Source organism: Apus apus, chromosome 3, assembly GCF_020740795.1.
Source record: "Apus apus isolate bApuApu2 chromosome 3, bApuApu2.pri.cur, whole genome shotgun sequence".
Lineage (NCBI taxonomy): Eukaryota > Metazoa > Chordata > Aves > Apodiformes > Apodidae > Apus > Apus apus.
In genome coordinates, this window is record NC_067284.1 from 4,541,623 (window position 1) to 4,560,374 (window position 18,752).

General features: G+C 42.9%; 1 protein-coding gene across 3 annotated transcripts in view; it reads right to left on the reverse strand.

Moving 5' to 3' along the window:
* LIN28B (lin-28 homolog B) overlaps positions 1-18,752 on the reverse strand; it is an 89,726-nt gene that overhangs the window by 34,600 nt on the left and 36,374 nt on the right. For all 3 annotated transcript variants that reach the window (XM_051613181.1, XM_051613180.1, XM_051613179.1), the window contains exon 3: positions 8,656-8,840. In XM_051613181.1, coding sequence (XP_051469141.1) covers positions 8,656-8,840 — 185 coding nt within the window. The remainder of the gene's footprint in view (positions 1-8,655; positions 8,841-18,752) is intronic.

Sequence of the window (18,752 nt, forward strand, 5' to 3'; positions counted from 1 at the left end):
GTTCCTTGTACATTTTCAGAATTTTATCTCCTTCCTTTAGCATCAGATTTGAATGTTATTATAAACAAGGTGCAAAATTTGGGGCCTATCTCTTCTTAACTGGACATGCATAAAAATGGAGACCAAAGACAGGTGTATTCAGGGCGCACTCCATTCTTCACACAGGCTTGCAATGAATAAAATCAGGCTTAGATGTCACTTAATGCTGTCACTGCCACCCGTGCTGTGGCACAGAAACTTGTGTTCACTTGAAGCACCTGAAAAGCCCCGTCAAGAGGCACATGAAAGGGAAGTGCATATTTTTGTGTGATTTGTTGATCTGTGTGTCTAACTGCAAAGCCCTGTCCCTACCCTCACCTGAGCGAGCCAGCCTGTGGAGTCATGCAAGTTCACCAGCAAGGTGGGATCTGGTGTCCTGGGGGGCAGCAAGAGGAGTGTGTCCAGCAGGTCGAGGGAGGTTCTCCTACCTCTCTGCTCTGTCCTAGTGAGACCACACCTGGAGTACTGTGTCCAGTTCTGGGCTCCCCAGTTCAGGAGGGACAGGGATTTACTTGAGAGAATCCAAGGAGGGTTATGAGGATGATGAAGGGACTGGAACACCTGCCTTATGAGGAAAGGCTGAGAGACCTGGGCTTATTAGTCTGGAGGGGAGAAGACTGAGGGGGGATCTAATTAATGCCTATAAATATCTGAAGGAGGGGGCAATCTCTTTTCATTTGTGCCCTGTGATAGGATGAGTGGCAATGGACACAAACTGGAACACAGGAAATTCCACTGCAACATGAGGAAGAACTTCTTTACTGTGAGGGTGACAGAGCCCTGGGACAGGCTGCCCAGAGAGGTTGTGGAGTCTCCTTCTTTGGAGACTTTCAAGACCTGTCTGGATGTGTTTGTGTGTGACCTGCCCTAGATTCTGGGGTGATCCTGCTCATCTCCAGAGGTCCCTTCCAACCTCTACCATTCTGTGATTCTGTGAAAAGAGCACTTACTTTCAAGTTGCCTTGTGATGAATTTGGTAGTTAAACTGTGTGAAACCAGAAAATGGCCTTTCAAATGAATGAGGAATTGCCTGCATGACCAGCCAGCACACTACAAAGTGCCCAGGTACCCCAGGATAAACTTGACCTTGACTTCAGAAACAGCGCAGCTGGTAAGAAATCAAATTGAGCTTTTTATCCTGCATCTTACGGGCTCTTGGCTTTGCAAATTAAACAATGTTTGCGACATTTACAATTTAAAATAGGATTTCCTTCATACCTTCTGAAAGAACAAACCTTCCATTTTAATATTATACATATTGGTATGCACAACTGTAACCATTTCTGCACTTAGGTCCAACACTCAAGCACTGATCTTTCCTCTTGGCACCTTGACTCCAAGCTGAGCTATGAAAATAGTGCTCTCACTCTGAGGCACTTTTTTGACCATAGGTCTACACCTGGCATTTCCAGAGGACTCAAGTTTAGCTACATCCTAGGCTGGAGATGAAATAATGCCTAACAGTGTAGGGTCCACAGATACTGGGCACTATATACATCAGTCAGTGGCAGTTGTTTTGTCTTTCCTCCCTTAAGACACCTTCCTTTCATCTTTTGGTGAAGAAAATACATGGTCTTGCAGATCTGCCTCTGTTCTCATCAGGCTGAACAGCCCAAGTCCTGAAAGCACATCATGTCTTTGGTATTCAGGAAGGCTGGGGCTCCTGAGTTCCCTTAAACACAGATGGAAGATGTAGAGATTTGAACAAGGGCTATCTAATCAATACATGCACTAACACTTCTCAGAGGCTTCTAACTTAGACTGGGATGGGTCCCCACAAAGACAAGGAAAGATTAACCCCCTACCCTAGAGATCCATCTCCAAGCCAGCTTTCAAGCCTCTGATCCACAGCACCAAGTAGCAGCTATTTTTAAAAGTTACCTATTTTTTAACCCTATAAATAAAGCCCTCTAGTTTCATCCCACTCTTAGAAAGACCTGAACCATTGCTAAACCTTCCAAAAAGTTGTCAGCCTGAACAAAAGAGCAAGTATGGAAAACTCTGTCCCTAATGATTGCAGAACAGCAAAGACAGAATCTTCTTAAAGTACTAGAGTAGTGCAAAGCTCTCAGGCTTTTTGATTTTTGTTGCTTGTTTGTATTGTTTTTAAAAAACCTTAGCAGCATTCTGCTGCTGTAACAAGCACTTCATACTAGTTTTGTGGCTTATGATGGCACAGTCAGCAAATACCAATAACAAGATCATGTAAGAAAGCACATCTCAGACTGGTGTTTATCTTTTATCCTTTTGCAAGGCTGTATTTTTAAGAAATCTGTGTAAAAGCCATGCAACTTCTGCATTACATCTGTGCCAGTTTCTTCTTTAGAGAACAGAGCAACTGTGAGTGTGACCTACCTCCAAGAGAAGCAGGAAAATTCAGCCCTTTGACAGTGCAGTGCTGACACCACTTTGTGCACTCCCTGAACTTTTAATCTGTCTCTCTGGATGCTCTCTCTTACACCAGTTAGCCCTGGTGCTGCTCAGGACCTGCCCAAAGTGGGTCCCTGGGGTGGGCTGAGGGCAGGAGCAGACATGGCCCTGTGGCACAGCTGTGTGCAGTGACCACCAGCCTGGACTTTCCTCCCAGCTCTTGGGCAAAGGGGACTCTGATGGGCTTTCCCTTTCAGCCTCAGCCCCATCTGGCTGCTAAGCAGGGTTTTTAGGAGCTTTTCCCATTTCAGTACTAGTTTTGGGCTCTCCTTCCCAGCCCATGCCACCCCCATTATTCACATCTCCTTCACAAAAATCTGCTCGGCTTGAGCCGTAGGAGGCTTTTCTATGAAAATTAAATGATACACTTGGGCATGATTCAGTCAGTAGAGATAGAACTGATACAACAATTTCAAGTTTAAAGTGACTTTCTATCATGTAACTTTTCCAGAGGGACCTTGACAGGCTGGAGAGGTGGGCCTGTGCCAACCTCATGAAGTTCAACAAGGCCAAGTGCAGGGTCCTGCACCTGGGTCGGGGCAATCCCAAGCACAAATACAGGCTGGGGGAAGAACGGATTGAAAACAGTCTGAAGGAGAAGGACTAAGGGGTGATGGTGGATGAGAAGCTCAACAAGAGCAAGCAATGTGTGCCTGCAGCTCAGAAGCCAACCGTGTCCTCATCTGCCATCAAAAGAAGTGTGGCCAATAGGTCAAGGGGGGGTGATTCTGCCCCTCTACTCTGCTCTCATGAGACCCCACCTGGAGTAACTGTGTCCAGTTCTGGAGCCAGGACATAAGAACATGACAAGAAGGACATGGAGCTCCTGGAGAGAGTCCAGAGGAGGCCAGGAAGATGATCCAAGGGCTGGAGCAGCTCTGCTCTGGAGACAGGCTGAGAGAGTTGGAGTGTTCAGCCTGGAGAAGAGAAGGCTCCAGGGAGACCTCAGAGCACCTTCCAGTGCCTGAAGGGGCTCCAGGAAAGCTGGGGCTTGGGACAAGGGCAGGGAGGGAGAGGACAAGGGGGAATGGATGAAAACTGGAGGAGGGGAGACTGAGGTGAGACATGAGGAGGAAATTCTGGAGTGTGAGGGTGGTGAGACCCTGGCCCAGGTTGCCCAGGGAAGCTGTGGAAGCCCCATCCCTGAAAGTGTTGAAGGCCAGGTTGGATGGGGCTCTGAGCAACCTGGTCTGGTGGGAGGTGTCCCTGCCCATGCAGGGGGGTTGGAACCTGATGATCTTTAATGTCCCTTCCAACCCAAACCATTCCATGATTCTATGATTTTCTGTCCTTTACTAGCTCTCCTAGCCTGCTAACTTTGATCTAAATGCCCTCACAGCACCCCACCATGCTGTCATCTCTCTCTGCATCCCACTCATTCAGCAGCTGTTTGTGCAGACCATGAGCTTTCAAAGACTTTTAAGATCTTATTATTATAGTCTGATACAGATGATCTGCAGAATGCCTTCTGATATTAAATCTGTTTTCTGCCTGACACAGACACAAATGGATTTTAAGTGATAGTTCATCAGGGAAGTATTTTATTATTTAATTACAGCCCCACCCCCCAAGTGCCTGTATTTCAACCCATGGTTTAGAAATGTGTTTTATTCACTTGAAAATGATGCTTTTGGTCATGTCTAGCAGTTGCTGGCAAACACCATGTATCACATCTTAACACAAACCCACTTCTTTCTAGCTGTCACTCCTTCAGAGATGTCTAGGTGGGACAAAGGTTTCTGAAGTGTTCCATGGATGCTGCAGGGCTTGTTACTGTTCAGCCTCCGGCTAAATACCCTGCAATCTCCCTAGTTGTGTTCCCAGAACATAATCCAACATCACCCTTTATCCAGTAGCAATGCTTTGTTAAGCCCCCTCATTTCCAGCAGCTCCTGACTCCCTCCCTCCCAGTTCACCTCACAGCTGCTCTGTAAACCCAGCCAGTGAAACGTTTCGTCTCAGACCTGAAATCTCACAATGCTTCTCTATTATCTCTTGAAATCCAAACCACTTACTGATACAGGTCCCCTGTGCTGGGAAGTCTCCATGCCACAAGAGTGATGTTAGCAGAGTAGCACAGGGCTGAAACATCACAGGTTAGAACTAGGAGATAGAGCTATACCCTGAACTCTTTCTTCCTTGTCCCTTCCTTCTTGCTTTATTTGATTTGCTTCCATTTTGGTGTAAATACTTCAAAACAAAAAAACAACAACAGAAAAGAAAAAAAAAAAAAAGGCTGCCATCTTCCCTATCCCCCTTGTTATGTTCCACATGAAGAAAGAATCAAGTTGAGCAGATAAAGCACTACAGATGCTGCAGAGAAAGTACCCAACTTTGAGCATCTCCTAGGAATACTTACAGACACTGGACAATACCTCTGGGTCCCAAAGACAGCTCTAGCTTCTAGTCCTGTAAGCATTATGCATCATCTTTGCTAAACTGTGCCAATGGTATGTGGGTCAATTTAAATATACACTGGACTAAAGAATATTTTGCCAGCTATATATATTTATGAAAATAATAGTAAATAAAAAAATTACAAGTGCTAAAATGGTTCTTTACCCAGTTTCATTTAAGTCACATACTGGGCATGGTTGTTTTAAAAAAAAGGAGCTTTTTCCCCCCCTTTGTCCCTTTTTTCTTCTCCTAACCTTGTTCTTAGATACTAAACTAGGTTCTGAATTAATTTATTCTACTCTAAATCAAGATTTCACACTTGCCTACAAGTTACTGAGCAGGTGATTGAGGTGTGGGTTCAGAGTATTTTATCTTCTCCCCATCAGCTCCCCGAGGTCATTCCTGAAGAGCAGCACAGCTCTTGTGTCTGCTCACTGTCAAAGTTGAGCAAATCACACAGTATGTTGTATGTTTTAGGGGTTCCTAGGGAGGGAGCCACAACCTGTCACAGTGCATTGCAAATTCATAGAATGGTTTGGGTTGGAAGGGACCTTCAAGACCGTCCAGTTCCAACTCCCTGCATGGGCAGGGACACCTCCCACCAGACCAGGTTGCTCAGAGCCCCATCCAACCTGCCCTTCAACACTTCCAGGGATGGGGCTTCCACAGCTTCCTGGGGCAACCTGTTCCAATGCCTCATCCCCTGGCTCACTTTGGTAGACACCAACCCCAGGAGAAGCCACGTTTTGTCTTTGCCATAAAACACCACTCTTGAAACCAGCACTTCTCAGATGCACATCCCAACTGAGTGTCATTTAGAAACCTCCCCTCTAGCTCAAATTACTCTAGACACTGTGACAAAAAAAGAATATATATACTTAAGTCTGGAGGCTTGTGCAGCCTGGTCTGGTGGGAGGGGTCCCTGCTCTTAGCAGGGGGGTTGCAACCTGATGATCTTTAAGGTCCCTTCCAACTTTCACCATTCTATGAAGACACGTGGCTGTTACAGTAGCTTAAAGTGAGGTTTGGGAACTTAAAGGCTGCAGGCTGCTTACAGCCAGTTCCATTTCACATGGACCACAAAAGACGTTCCCTCCCTTGTGCTGCCACACACTAGCACCTGGCTCAGAAAGGTGCCACAGTGGCCAGTGCCACCAACAGCAATGACAAAGCCTCCCCACCCCTGTCACAGCATGAACATGGCCCACAGTAACCCTGAAGCAAAACACTATCATAGCAAGGTCCCCACAGCAACAACACTGCAAATTACAGAGACTCCGACTCTATTGGGGAAGCACCACAAAATCTACCAAAAAGCACCAGTATTTGGTAAATTCAGTGTCACAAATCCCACACACACACAGTTGTTTTTCCCTTTTCCCCCGCCCCCCCCCCCCCCCCCACCTTTGCTACCTCTAACTCTGTCAGTCTTCCCTTCTGCCTTGTATCCTGCCTACATCATAACTAGAGTAATGGGATCTATTCAAAATGATGCAGTGAGGCTCAGCCCTCACACTGCTACGCAGACAACAAAGAGGTAAACACAAGAATGTGGAATTAAATATCATAAGTTGAGCCCCTTCTCACAGTACAACAGCAATCTTCAAGAATTTTTACACTAGAAATGTTGAAGATGCACTTTATTTTATTGGCCAGCTGTTCAATCAAAACTAATTCTCCTTCAAGCAAAGACCCTGCTCCTCCCTGAGTGAAACTGCCAGTACTATTTCAGACATTTCACATTTCAGACTTTTTTGGTGTCTTACAACTTAAGGATAAGAATTTTGAGACGGAAGTGGGTAGATGTTTTTGCCCATGTTTTCATATTCAAATTAATTCAATTTAATTTTGAATTTTTCCTTCTTTATAGGCAAGAGAACGTGAAAAAGTACATTGTCTCATGGATCACCCCCCTCTGCACTGTTTCTAGGGTGCATCTGCTCAGTTTTTTCTATGCTTTAGCTATGAAAAAACATGACTGAGAGTCGGATTCATGTCACCTAACTTTAGAGACCTGTCAGGGAAGCATCTACAGCATCAAAGCTAGGCACCCTTTGCAGTCACTGAAGAGAAACAGCCATGGGTCAAGATTCATCCCCCAATATTTTAGATACTTCCTTAGGATTAAATGAATTGTCCTCTGAAAGTTTTGCCTCCTCTGCATTGACCATACTGTGCATTACAGATGTCTACATCTGTTCAAATCCCAGTCTTCTTAATTATGTAGTTTTTCCTGGTCTACTTTCAACCTGTCAATTTAAATTTCAAGGTTTTTGCAGCAGGGACTTTCTTCCTTCAGACACATGGGAAACAAACAGGACAACAGTATCGTGACCGTGGCCTTTATTTGCTGCCACAGTATGAAACATCAATAACAATGGTAAGGCTGACACCCTAAATTGATTAGTAATTAAGAGTCCATCAGAAAGCAACGGTTTAAATATGAACTATATTGGAAGTGTAGCTCAGAAAAGGAAAAAAAGAAGGGGGAAAAAAACATTTTTCACAGCCATTGGATGCAACACAGCTCTGAGAGGCCAGATATGGCGAGAAATCAAAAAGAAACCTTTGTCTGGCTTACAAAGTCTTTCCTTGTTGTGGTTATGGACTCTGATCTGTTACAGCAGCAATAAATTTTGTTCATGGCCTTTAGCTTTAACAAAGAAGGTGAAAAAGGGACAACTATCATGTTGTGTCCAGTCCTTAATTAAGAAAAATAAAGAGGAAATAAAAAAGAAAGGAAGCCTTTTAAGCAGAGATGGGGAGGACATGTGGAGTTCATCTGTAGCTAGCAAGGGCTCCTGATTCCCCCATTTCTTGAGGCTGGGCTACACTGCCTTTCCAGGTGACCCACTCTTTACCAAGCTACTCTTTGCTTCAGAACTTGCCATGGCAGAGAACCACCACTCAGTCATGCCACCCATCAAATACTGCAGGCAAGTCTTGGCTCACTGGATGTTCTTACTAGGATCCTCCACAAATTATATATTCCCCTTGATCTCAGTCTTTATAGCTACTGAGCTGGGCAGCACCATGAGCAAAAAAGGGAGATTTATCTAAATACAAGACCTTTTGGGGAGGAAGGCTGTCTCTGGGGAACCATGTGCAGGTGGCCTCATAGTGAATTACAGAACCTGAAGCCATCAGGGGCAGAAAAGTAAGTAGAAGAGTGCAAGTCAGACTGCTGCATTTGTGTATAAAGACATGTAGCTCTCAAGACTAACCTGGAATTTGAAAAATATTAGTACAACAGTTCTTCAGACCACCAGGCATTGCAAAATCCTGGAAACACCTGATACTCTGTTCACTAAGTAAAAATATAATTAATCAAATTATGTACTTCTTAATCTTGACAGCACCACCTACACTTTCTTCTGTATAAAACTACTGATGCACAGTTTAAGACCCCACTGCACACAATAGTCTCTGTTGCATGCACAGTTCCCACCTAAATATGACATTATTTCGCCTGTATTCAGTCTCACCTCTCAGTCTTTTCTAAATAAGTCTCAGCCTGTTTTCAAAATAATGCTACATTCCTTTGCAGGCTCTCTCTAATTCAATAAAACCTTCACAAGCAAAACCAATCTAGTAGGTGATCTATGTAGTTGGAGAGATACAGCTTAGTAAGTTTAATCACATAACCAGGCTACATGTAAATTTACACAGAAGTTTAAATTCCTTTCACAAATGAATAAATGCTGAAATTGTAATTGCAATAGAAACTTGCAAAGCGGGGGGGGGGGGGGGGGGGAAAGGAGGAGGGGAATAACAAAGTAAGGTAATTACCTATCTCCCTTTGGTTTTCTTTTTTGGACTGTCTTCCCTTTGGGTCGTCTTTCACTTCCTAAACAGGGGCTCCCACCAGGGCCAGTTACCCGTATTGATTCAAGGCCTTTGGAAGATTTCTTAAAAGTAAATTCCACTGGTTCTCCTTCTTTTAGGCTTCTAAATCCTTCCATGTAAAGCTTGCTCTGTAAATAGGAAAAATACTCTTGGTTACCATTGCCATAAAAACAGTATTTACATTCATAACAGGACAAATTATCCTGTTATCCTAAATAGACATACAGGTTGAATAAGTTTCCTCTGTGTGAGCTATAGAGGATGATACTACAAATTACAGTCCTGGATACACTGAAAACACTATTCAACACTAAACAAGTAACAAGAACCTATTTTCAGTATGAACAAAACTGAGAGAACATTTTCCTTTTCTGTGATGAATGCTACAGATGTAAGAAATAGAGAAAATGCTGTACTCTTAAAACCCCTGTCTAACAGTCATGGGAACTGAAAAGGCTTTTTTAAGCAATATAGAGAGTAAATGTTCACTTCAGAGCTAATTGGTTTATGATAAAAATTATTACCATTCATATTTCTTGTATCTGGGACATGGCTCTGCTGCTTTGATCTGAATCAAAGCTACAATGAGCATGAGAGACAGGAGGAAGGCACTGAACAAAGTCCACTGAAATGGACAAAGCAGTATCCCCAGTGAGCTGCTATAATTTCTGTTAGCTACCCCATGGATTTGTATTTTCATTCACAGAAAAGGAAATTATTATCCTCAGAGCAAATTCAATAAATACTGATAAACCTTTCTTATATTACACTGTAGTAGCAAAATCTTGGGCAAGCTGAAATCAAAAGGAGCTCATCACTCGTTTTGAAACCATGAAAGTTTTCATCTGGATTCTTAACGAATTATGCACAATAGTAAGTCTACAGTCCATGGCAAATATGATAATTCAAACTCTTAAATAAAATGATTGTAAGGTTAAGTGAGGTGATTCTTAGGGAGAAAAAGATAAAATTATAGACACTGGTTGCACTTAACCTTTATTTTAGAAGTTACACATTGAATTAATTGATCAGTGGGACTCAAAAATTACAAAATCTGTCAGTTTCCAAACACTTGTAGTTTTTTGCAGGAGAATTATGAAACATGTGTTTCTGTATCACCAAGACACTGTTTTACCAGAACACAAGAACTGACACCTACAGAGCTCCTAGTTCATACACAAAGAGGGAGCTGGTCTCTTCACAAGGACACATGGAGAACAGACAGGAGGCAACAGGCCTGAGCTGCTTCAGGGGAAACTTCATTCAGACCCAAGAAGTTGTTCACTATGAGAAGAATTAAACAGAATCCCAGAGAAGTGGTATTGTCCCCTTTGCTGGAAATATCTAAGACTCAACTGAGCACTGAATAACCTAATCCAAGGCCCTGCTTTCAGCAGAAGATTGGACCAGATGATCTCAAGAGGTCCCCTTCCAACCTAGATTTTTCAGTGACTCAAATATCTTAATCTGGAGCTGAATCACCCCTGGTGAGACTGGCAAACAGGATTCCAGTTCCTGGTTCAGCAGCAGAGTTACCTTGGGAAACCTGTATCACTTCTTATTTAGTCCCTACAGAGGGACACCCCTGCAAAATCCATTTCCCACAGCACTAACAGACGAACTTAAAAATTATAAAATAATTTGAAATATTTACTTTAATGAAGCCACATGAAAGCACAAGCACCTTTGCTTCCAAAATCCGTGAGTATTGGCCCAGCTGAGCTCTCACAGTCTGCCCAGCAGCAACCCCTCACAACACAAGACACTACCAATGCCAGGCTGACAGAGGACTCAGCTAGTTGTAACTTTTCCAGCAGCAAAAAGTAAACAAAAACACAGTTCTACTGGTTAGGCTGAATCTCTAGTACATGTGGCTCTTCCACCAAATGCTTTAACAGTGTGAAAACAGTTGACTTACTAGGTGAGAGTTTCAGCACTATTTTTAAAAGGGGGACAACAGTATGGGGGAGAGGCACACATGAAAGAAGAATCTATCTGTTGCCTGAATCATAAGCTTAACTGTTTTTTGAAATGAAAAAATAAGGTATGAAAAAGGAAATATGGAAAATTTTTCACTAATACCACTGGAAGACAGTAATTCTACATAAACCAATGAAACAAACCCTTAGGAAGGCAGTATTATTTCAAGCAAGCCCTCCACTTTGAAATGTCTGTATAGCAAGAAGGGGTCTTTGTCACAATGAAGAAACATCCAAGTTCAGGATATGCCCAAAGAAGACACTACCACTCATTAACAGACACAACAGATTGTGCCTGTGGCATGAATCCACCCCTAGGCCCATCCACACCTCTTCAGCCTTCGGCAGCAACCAGGGAAAATCTTGTTAAAAGGAAAGAACTGAACCACATGTATTTTGTCACAAACAACAACACAGAGTTAAATGTGCCAAAACCAGACAATCGTGACAACACAGATGGGTGCTAATCACAAGGGGAACCTCACCTAGATAAACATAAGCCTTTATTTCTCAGTACTACTGAACATGGCATGGATGCTTTTGTCTATTTGCTAATTACAACTCTATGAAGATACAGATACTTTTCAGTAAGATTTAAGTGGTTTTCCTTCCTGAGTTTCACTGTTATAAAACAAATGCCAAAACACTGACATCTGATATGCACATAACAATATCCCTTCTACTTCAAAATAAATACATACTTATTTGAAGAGCAACCTAAACCACAGCATTAGTACTCAAAAATGTTTTTATTTTTCTCATTTTATTCTTAGCAACAGAAATTTTATTTCCAAACAAAGCACTATATTTACAAGAAGGATTTAAAAATATATTTAAAAGTCAAAACAATGGAACAATTATGCTTTCATAAATCACACATGCAAGTGTACATTTTTGCTTGTTTTTTTCAAGAAGCTTTAACAACAGAAAATGTTGGAAAAAACACTCCAAATGACTTGCATAGGAGACTCCTTGAACACACCTCAACAGCTTTTCAGTGTTACAGATGGATTTGGTGCTGTCTGACATTGTGTAAATCAGCCAGTTCATGGTGAGATTCTCTGAGGGTGCAGCAACAATTCAAAGCCATCGTGGAAAAAAAAAAATGGCATTTGGAAACCAGCAAAACAAATCTAAAACCTGAATCCCTCTTAACTTGTCTGAAGAGCTGGACAAAAAACGCCTGTAAAGTTGATAATTTATTGGTGAGAGACCTAGCTCACTATTTTCCTCACAGTACTTAAACAAATAAAAGCCACACAATTAAAAGCAGCCAGAGTTTCAAGTCAGTGAAGCATTTCTAGAGCCCTGAATGGGGTGTGTGGGCACACGGCCAATGAACAAAGGGAAAAACTTACAAGCAACATGCTTTTCCTCCTTTCTCTCTCTTTCAGCTGTCAGAGACTTTGCTGTTATTTTTACCAGCAGTCTATATCATGATTTCAGCCTAGAGCTTTCTTCTTTTTTAACTTGACAGTGCCATTTGTTTATTTTATCCTATTATTTCCTGGTACTTTAGCCTACAACGTAAAGTCTCACACACCTCTGTCACAAGTAGTGGCTCAGTCCAAAACGCTGGCAATTTTGTAAGAGTATTACCAACAACAACAGAGTGGAAAAAATCATCATCACAAGTTCTTGGAAAGCGTTTCCTACCACAATACAACAATTCAAATCTAACCAATATAAACTGCATTAGCAAGATAGTCCCAAAGAAAAGTACCATTTCCTGGGCAGTGTCAGGGAGTTCTTTCAACTCTCACTCTGCAAAAGAAAGGAAGTTTGGAATTAAGGCTCATTACAGGGGCCCAATCACCTCTGATATGTGTGCATTACTTTTATTAATGTGGAGGGTGGAAGGAAGAACAGGGTCCCAGTAAGTTCCTCCTCACTTCTTTGCCATTTCTAGTCAGGGCTGTGAACAACTGCTGTCACAGACATTGAATTATTCATTTATTTATGGGAGGGGGGGAGGGAGGAAGTTATTTGGTGGCATTTTGCTTAGATCGTTTATTTTCTGTATCTCCCCATTTCTGCCCCTTTTTATCTAGTGATTGATTGATTGTTCAGTACAATGACCAGATGCCACCAGTATGCCGGGTTTCCCAAAGTAAGAAAACAGTTTTCCCTCCAAAATTATCCACAATTAAATCCAGACATGAAGGAAAGCACATCCTGAAGCCTAACCACTGAAGATTTTAAGAAACTACCTCCAAAACAACCTCTCAGAGTACAAGCAAGAGCTAGCAAACTTTGAGTAAAGCAGGAGTAGAGAGTAAGAGGACACTTAAAATGTTTTACACGTTGTGAAACAACTTACACTGGATCTATACGACTGCTCTTACCTGCATTAAGTCAAAACCAGAATTTAATTGGTTTCCTCTGGAAGCCTTAGGGGAAGTGCTGCAAAATAGTATCAGTTGCACAATACAAGTCCTGATGGAAGGGCCTCTGTCATGCCACTGTCCACCAACACTGCATTGTAGGGGGCTTGTGAAGATCATGTATTTTTGCAGAAAGAATGCTAGAGCAAACAAAAGATTCCACTACACTGAGCAACAGCCCCCCAAGAGCAACGAGCAGCTCTGCTGCACTAACACAGAATTTGAGGGCCAGCCACCCACAAGACAACTTCCCATTGCTCCCACTGACCTCAAGGGCTTTTCCCTGCTCCTAGAGTCTTACCCTGCACCAATCTGGCACTTCTTGGTCCTCACCATAAGCCAATTTAACTCACTAATATGATAGGAAAAAAGAGGGAGTTAAAACTCAGTTTAAAAAGGGGAGGGGGGGAGGATAAGAGGAAGAGGAAACAGGGATAGATTTTTGTTTTTTCCAGTAAGCTAAATCTGTTCACAGAAAGTTTCAGTGAGCTCCAGGACTCAAGAGAGGGAACAGTAACTTCTGAGATCAGAATGTGTTCGTTAATACTTTGTGTGAAAAAGAAAAATCTACAGTATTACAATTTTTTTTTTTTTAATAGTGCAACATAATATATATTAACTTTAAAAAACAAAGCTTTAGAAATAAAGCTATAAATCACTCTACTTCTCAAAGATCTGCACTTCAGCTCTTAGGCAACAAGGAGCCATGCACACTACATATATACCACATTTATGAGACAGGATGGGCTATTTCAAGGAATTTTACAGTAGGGAAAGAACTGGTATGTAAGCAGTAACCACAATCCAGCTGCTACACTGTAATTTCACATCCTTGCTACTTGGAATTCGTTTCTGTCTTGAATTTCCACCTCAGCTGTAGTCATGTTCATAACCTTGTTCCCATTTATCGTCGCATTCCTGTCCTGACACTGTTACTCTTCTTACTGAGAAGTGTGCAAAGGTATTTATTTGCTTTTCAACAGAAGGCTCTCTCTAATTCAAAACCACCCTCTCTATACAACAGAATAATTTCTTCCTTCTTTGGTTATTTGTATCTGAAGAAACTTTTACTAACTGTCTAAACTCCTACGAACTTTAGGTAAATTCTAACTCAACAGTTTCAGTTCTTGTTCCACCATAACTTCCAAGAAGTGACTTCTTTTGATAATCTACTCCTTCTTCCTTTTACATTACCCCTTCTCTATATCAATGTCCCTCCAAGGAGAAATTTCTCTGCTAGAAGGATTAGGTGATTTCCCACAATTCTTCATTCTCTTTACTTGACATACAAGTTGAACCTTTTCTCCATTTAAGCCCCAGTACTTCAGCTCACCTATTTTTACTAACAACTTATAAATACACAAGGGCTGGGCATCAAGAAGACAGGGACAAGCTCTTGATACTTGTGCCCTGTGACAGGACGAGGGGCAATGGACACAAACTGGAGCACAGGAAGTTCCACCTCAACATGAGGAAGAACTTCTTTCCTGTGAGGGTGACAGAGCCCTGGGACAGGCTGCCCAGAGAGGCTGTGGAGTCTCCTTCTCTGGAGACTTTCAAGACCTACCTGGATGCCTTTCTGAGTGATCTGCCCTAGTTTTCTTTTGGTCCTGCTCTGGCAGGAGGGGTTGGACATGATCTTTGGAGGTCCCTGCCAACCCCTAATATACCGTGATTCTGTGAAGTTCCCCAAATTTAACAAATTCACCTTAAAAAAACTGAAATTGACTTTTTAACACCCCATTTACTTTAAACCGAATAAACCCAGTTCATATTTTGTCCTAATTTTTTTAATAACCACATTTTCTGAAAGATCAGCAATTCCTTCCAAGTCAAAAATAACACAGCTTTTATTCTTATTTACTTTTTCAGTAAGAAAACTATGGATTGTCATCTACAGAAATATCACATCATTATAATATAATTTGTGCTTAAATACAGATCTGCCCTATTACATAGCCTAACTACAACATTACTAATCCTACTACTATTCCTCTCTCAAAATATTATTACATTGCCTGTATATAAATCCTAAGCTAGAAGTCTAAAATAGCTCTTCCATGATTCTTCCCAAAGTGATTTTGACCAAACAGATTCTACTGTGTCCAGGCTACTGTTTGTTTCTTTACATGAAGTTCAGCAAGGCCAGTGGCAAGGCCCTGCACATGGATTGGGGCAATCCCAAGCAAAAATACAGGTTGGGCTGACAATGGATTGTTAACAAAGGACCTGGGGATTTTGGTCGATGAGAAGCTCAATATGAGCTGACAGTGTGTGCTTGCAGCCAAGAAAGCAACTGTGTCCTGGGCTGCATCAAAAGTAGTGTGGGCAGCAGGGCCAGGACCATTTACCTCTTCTTGGTAATGTCAGCTTTCCTGCTGTTTCTGCTCCCTGAATCACAGCTAGGCAGAGTCAAAAAAAAACCCCACCAGCACACCTCAAAAAAGCCACGAGCGTGCAGTCATGGCAGGTGAGGCTGTCCTGTGCAGAACCCTGCCAACTTACACTGCCTCAGTGAACATCTGAAACCATGCTGTTCATCTCAGACAGTTTAGAATATCCTCTGATGTCCACCCACTGCAAAGCAGCTTCTCTTGACAATCTCCCAGTGTTAAACACCTCCAAGCTGCCTCCACACAAGTGCTCCCTCGCTGACCACACCGCCTTTGGGAGCTCCAGAGATCTCCCCAGGATGAAGGTCCTTCCCTCACCACTGAGCTGTTCCACCCTCAGGCAAGCAGTCACTTAAAGCAGCTGAAACCACCTCGTTATCTGTGCCAAATATTCATCCGCTGTAAGGCAGTTCTGAAGAAGCCTGAAGGCTCTTTCTACAAAAATTAGGAAGAAACGAACATAACCTTTTCTGCAATCAATAAATAAGGCAGATCATCCTCTCTCTGTTTTCACTGGGAGGAGGCACTGTTCCCCCCCGCCCCCCATTTTTTTCTTCTTTCATGAAACAAAGGCCTGAGTTCCAAATCAACAGGTTCCCCAAGGCACCCTGATGTTCAAGTCATTTTAATGAAGCATCAAGTGCAAAACTTCTCAACGGGCAAGAAAACTACCATGGGCTACCACAGACTGTGGGCACAGTGTACCTCTTCCCCTGTCAACATGCCTTCTTACACTGAGAAACTCATCACAACAGCCAGCTGCATCCTTTCATTGTGTCCACATAGGCAGAGCATTTTTTCAAGCCTCCTTTCTGTTAAAAACCCAAACCTCCAAGGTCAAAACAAGACATTCCTGCAGCCTGTCTTCTGTTACCTGAAGGAAGGAGGTGCCACACAGAGTCCTAGACCTTTTTTTTTTTCTTCCCCCTTCTAGCAAAAAGAAAACAAAACAAAGTGTGGGCCACCAGAAAATCCATCAATGTCACCAAGTCCAGTTCTCTGATTTCTTCCACAAGGGATACAAATATACCAGAATGGACATGATGAATGTGGCTGAGCTGTCTCCTGTCACGCATCTCTCCTATGAGTTTAATGGAGAGGACAGAGCACAGTAAGGCTGGGATTCACTTGTTTTCAAAAGTACACTGAATATACTGGGACACAATTCTCCTCTAAGAGATCTAACAATCGGCCAATTTCAGTGTAGATTGTCTCATAAACACAGGTGGAAGTGTAAAAGCACAGGAAGGCACAATGTACAACCCACACAGTTTGCTGCATTTTTCAAGTACTGAAAATGTACTCCAGTAAAAAGCCCAGACTCAATGGCAGAGTTGTTTCACATAAAAATAAACCACAATTTCCTGCAGATTTACTACACCTTTCTGGTGTCGTTAACCACATTTTCAGAAACAACTTCACCACCTCTCTTTTCCATGCCTGCCCTATGATGTCTATGAGCTTTATTTCTGTGCTCCTCTCTACACGCCCATGCATGGGAATGACAACCCCCTATGCACAGAGATGTTTTAGCTATGTTAAGGATTCCTATCCACCTCCTACCATCCCCAGAGACTACATAATTAAAAATAAATTAGGCCCAGATTGTCCTCTGCCAATTCAGGTGTTGCAGGATCTCTCTCTGCACATGTACCTTTCCCTTCCCTTGCCTAAAAGTGGCCTGACAGAGAGTAATGTTTTTTTTTACTGCAAACTCCTGCCATCCATCTTCCATGCCATCCCCTTAACCTTTAAATTTGACACCAGTAGTGAAAAATAGCACCAAGAAAATACTGAGAAAGCTGTTAATCCACCTTCTTTGCATCCCAGCTTTACAAGAGAAATTTGAGTGGTCCACATCTGGCTGGTAAACAAGAGGAGTAACTAACACTGTGGGCAACTACAGGAGCCACGGACTGACACTGAAAAAAGGCATTTCATACCAATGATTCAGCAAGTTAGCAGTACAGAGGGAATCCTGGACCTGTCAAGACAGTCCAGCTCACCCTATTCTCATGGCAGAATATACCCTGATTATACCAACTTGCCTCCTTCTTCCTGAAACATGGTGTAACAGGTAGCTACCTATTCTGCAGGCCAACAGGGAACCAGCAGCTGGGGAGAGGGTAGCTGGGTTGTGTCGGTAAATAACAGGCTAAAACACACCCAGGCCAGAGAAGATCTTACCTGCAAGCAGTAAGTTGAGGTAGCATGGTGGGGTGGGGTTGGGTAAGAGAAAATATGGTGGTTGGATCATACTGAACTCAGCAACGTGACTTACTCGAGGGGCAGGGTACAGGGTGGTGGAAGGGTTGGGCCATGCCAGAAGACCAGATGGTCTGGGAATGGACTGGAGCAATGGCCTAGCTGACACGTCAAGCTAAAGCTGATCTGTGGAAAAGAAGTGGCTGATGGTTACAGTGGTGACAGGCCCTCAAAGCCACAGAACAGCCAACTTTCTCTTTCCATGCTGCAAAGGTACAGGAGCAGCTCCAGTCCTGGAAGCAGAATGACAGTTTACAGCCCAACCCAACTGACTGTGCTAGCAGTCCACCCCTGCTACTACCTCCTTTTCTTTTTCCTTCTCCTCTGGTTGGTCCCAGCTACTTGTAGGCTGGAGCATGAAGAGCTGTCCTCACACGACCACCACCTCCTCTCCCAGGCCCTGAGTTGAGAAATGGAGCCGGCCAGCCCAGCCCAGCACTACAATTGCAACCTCAAGGGCCCCTGCCTCAGAAACCCGAGAACCCTGCTGTGGAGGATGTTTTATGAAAACTACCATCAGCTGCATTAGTGCAAAGCCCCTCATGCTTCAATGACCTCTTGTAATTCTTCAGAGAGAAAAGCTGGCTGCTCGAAAGCCACCGCGAGCTGGGGAGCGAGGGAGTCAGTGAGCACGGAGAGTATTTTAGCCAACTGGGAGTCACTGTGCCCTGAGCAACCCCAAGATAAAAATCAATTATCCTGTAAACAAAAACCTCTATTGAACTACTCTCAAGTTTTTGGTCAAATATTGTTTTTACTTTTATGGTACAGGTGCCCTTGGTTCCCACCAAGGACTCACATTCTACGGTGCAAGGTCCTGCACAAATGCTACAAGAAGGCACGATCAACAGGCAATACACCAATGCTGCTAAACCATTTGGAGATCAGAACCTACCCTTAATGTTCTTTTTTTTAAATTGTCTTTAAAATGCCATATATAAGTGAAACACAAAACCAAAATACTGGTTTACTAAAATCAAAGTGACCATGCACACAACAATTAGACAAGGACATCTGAC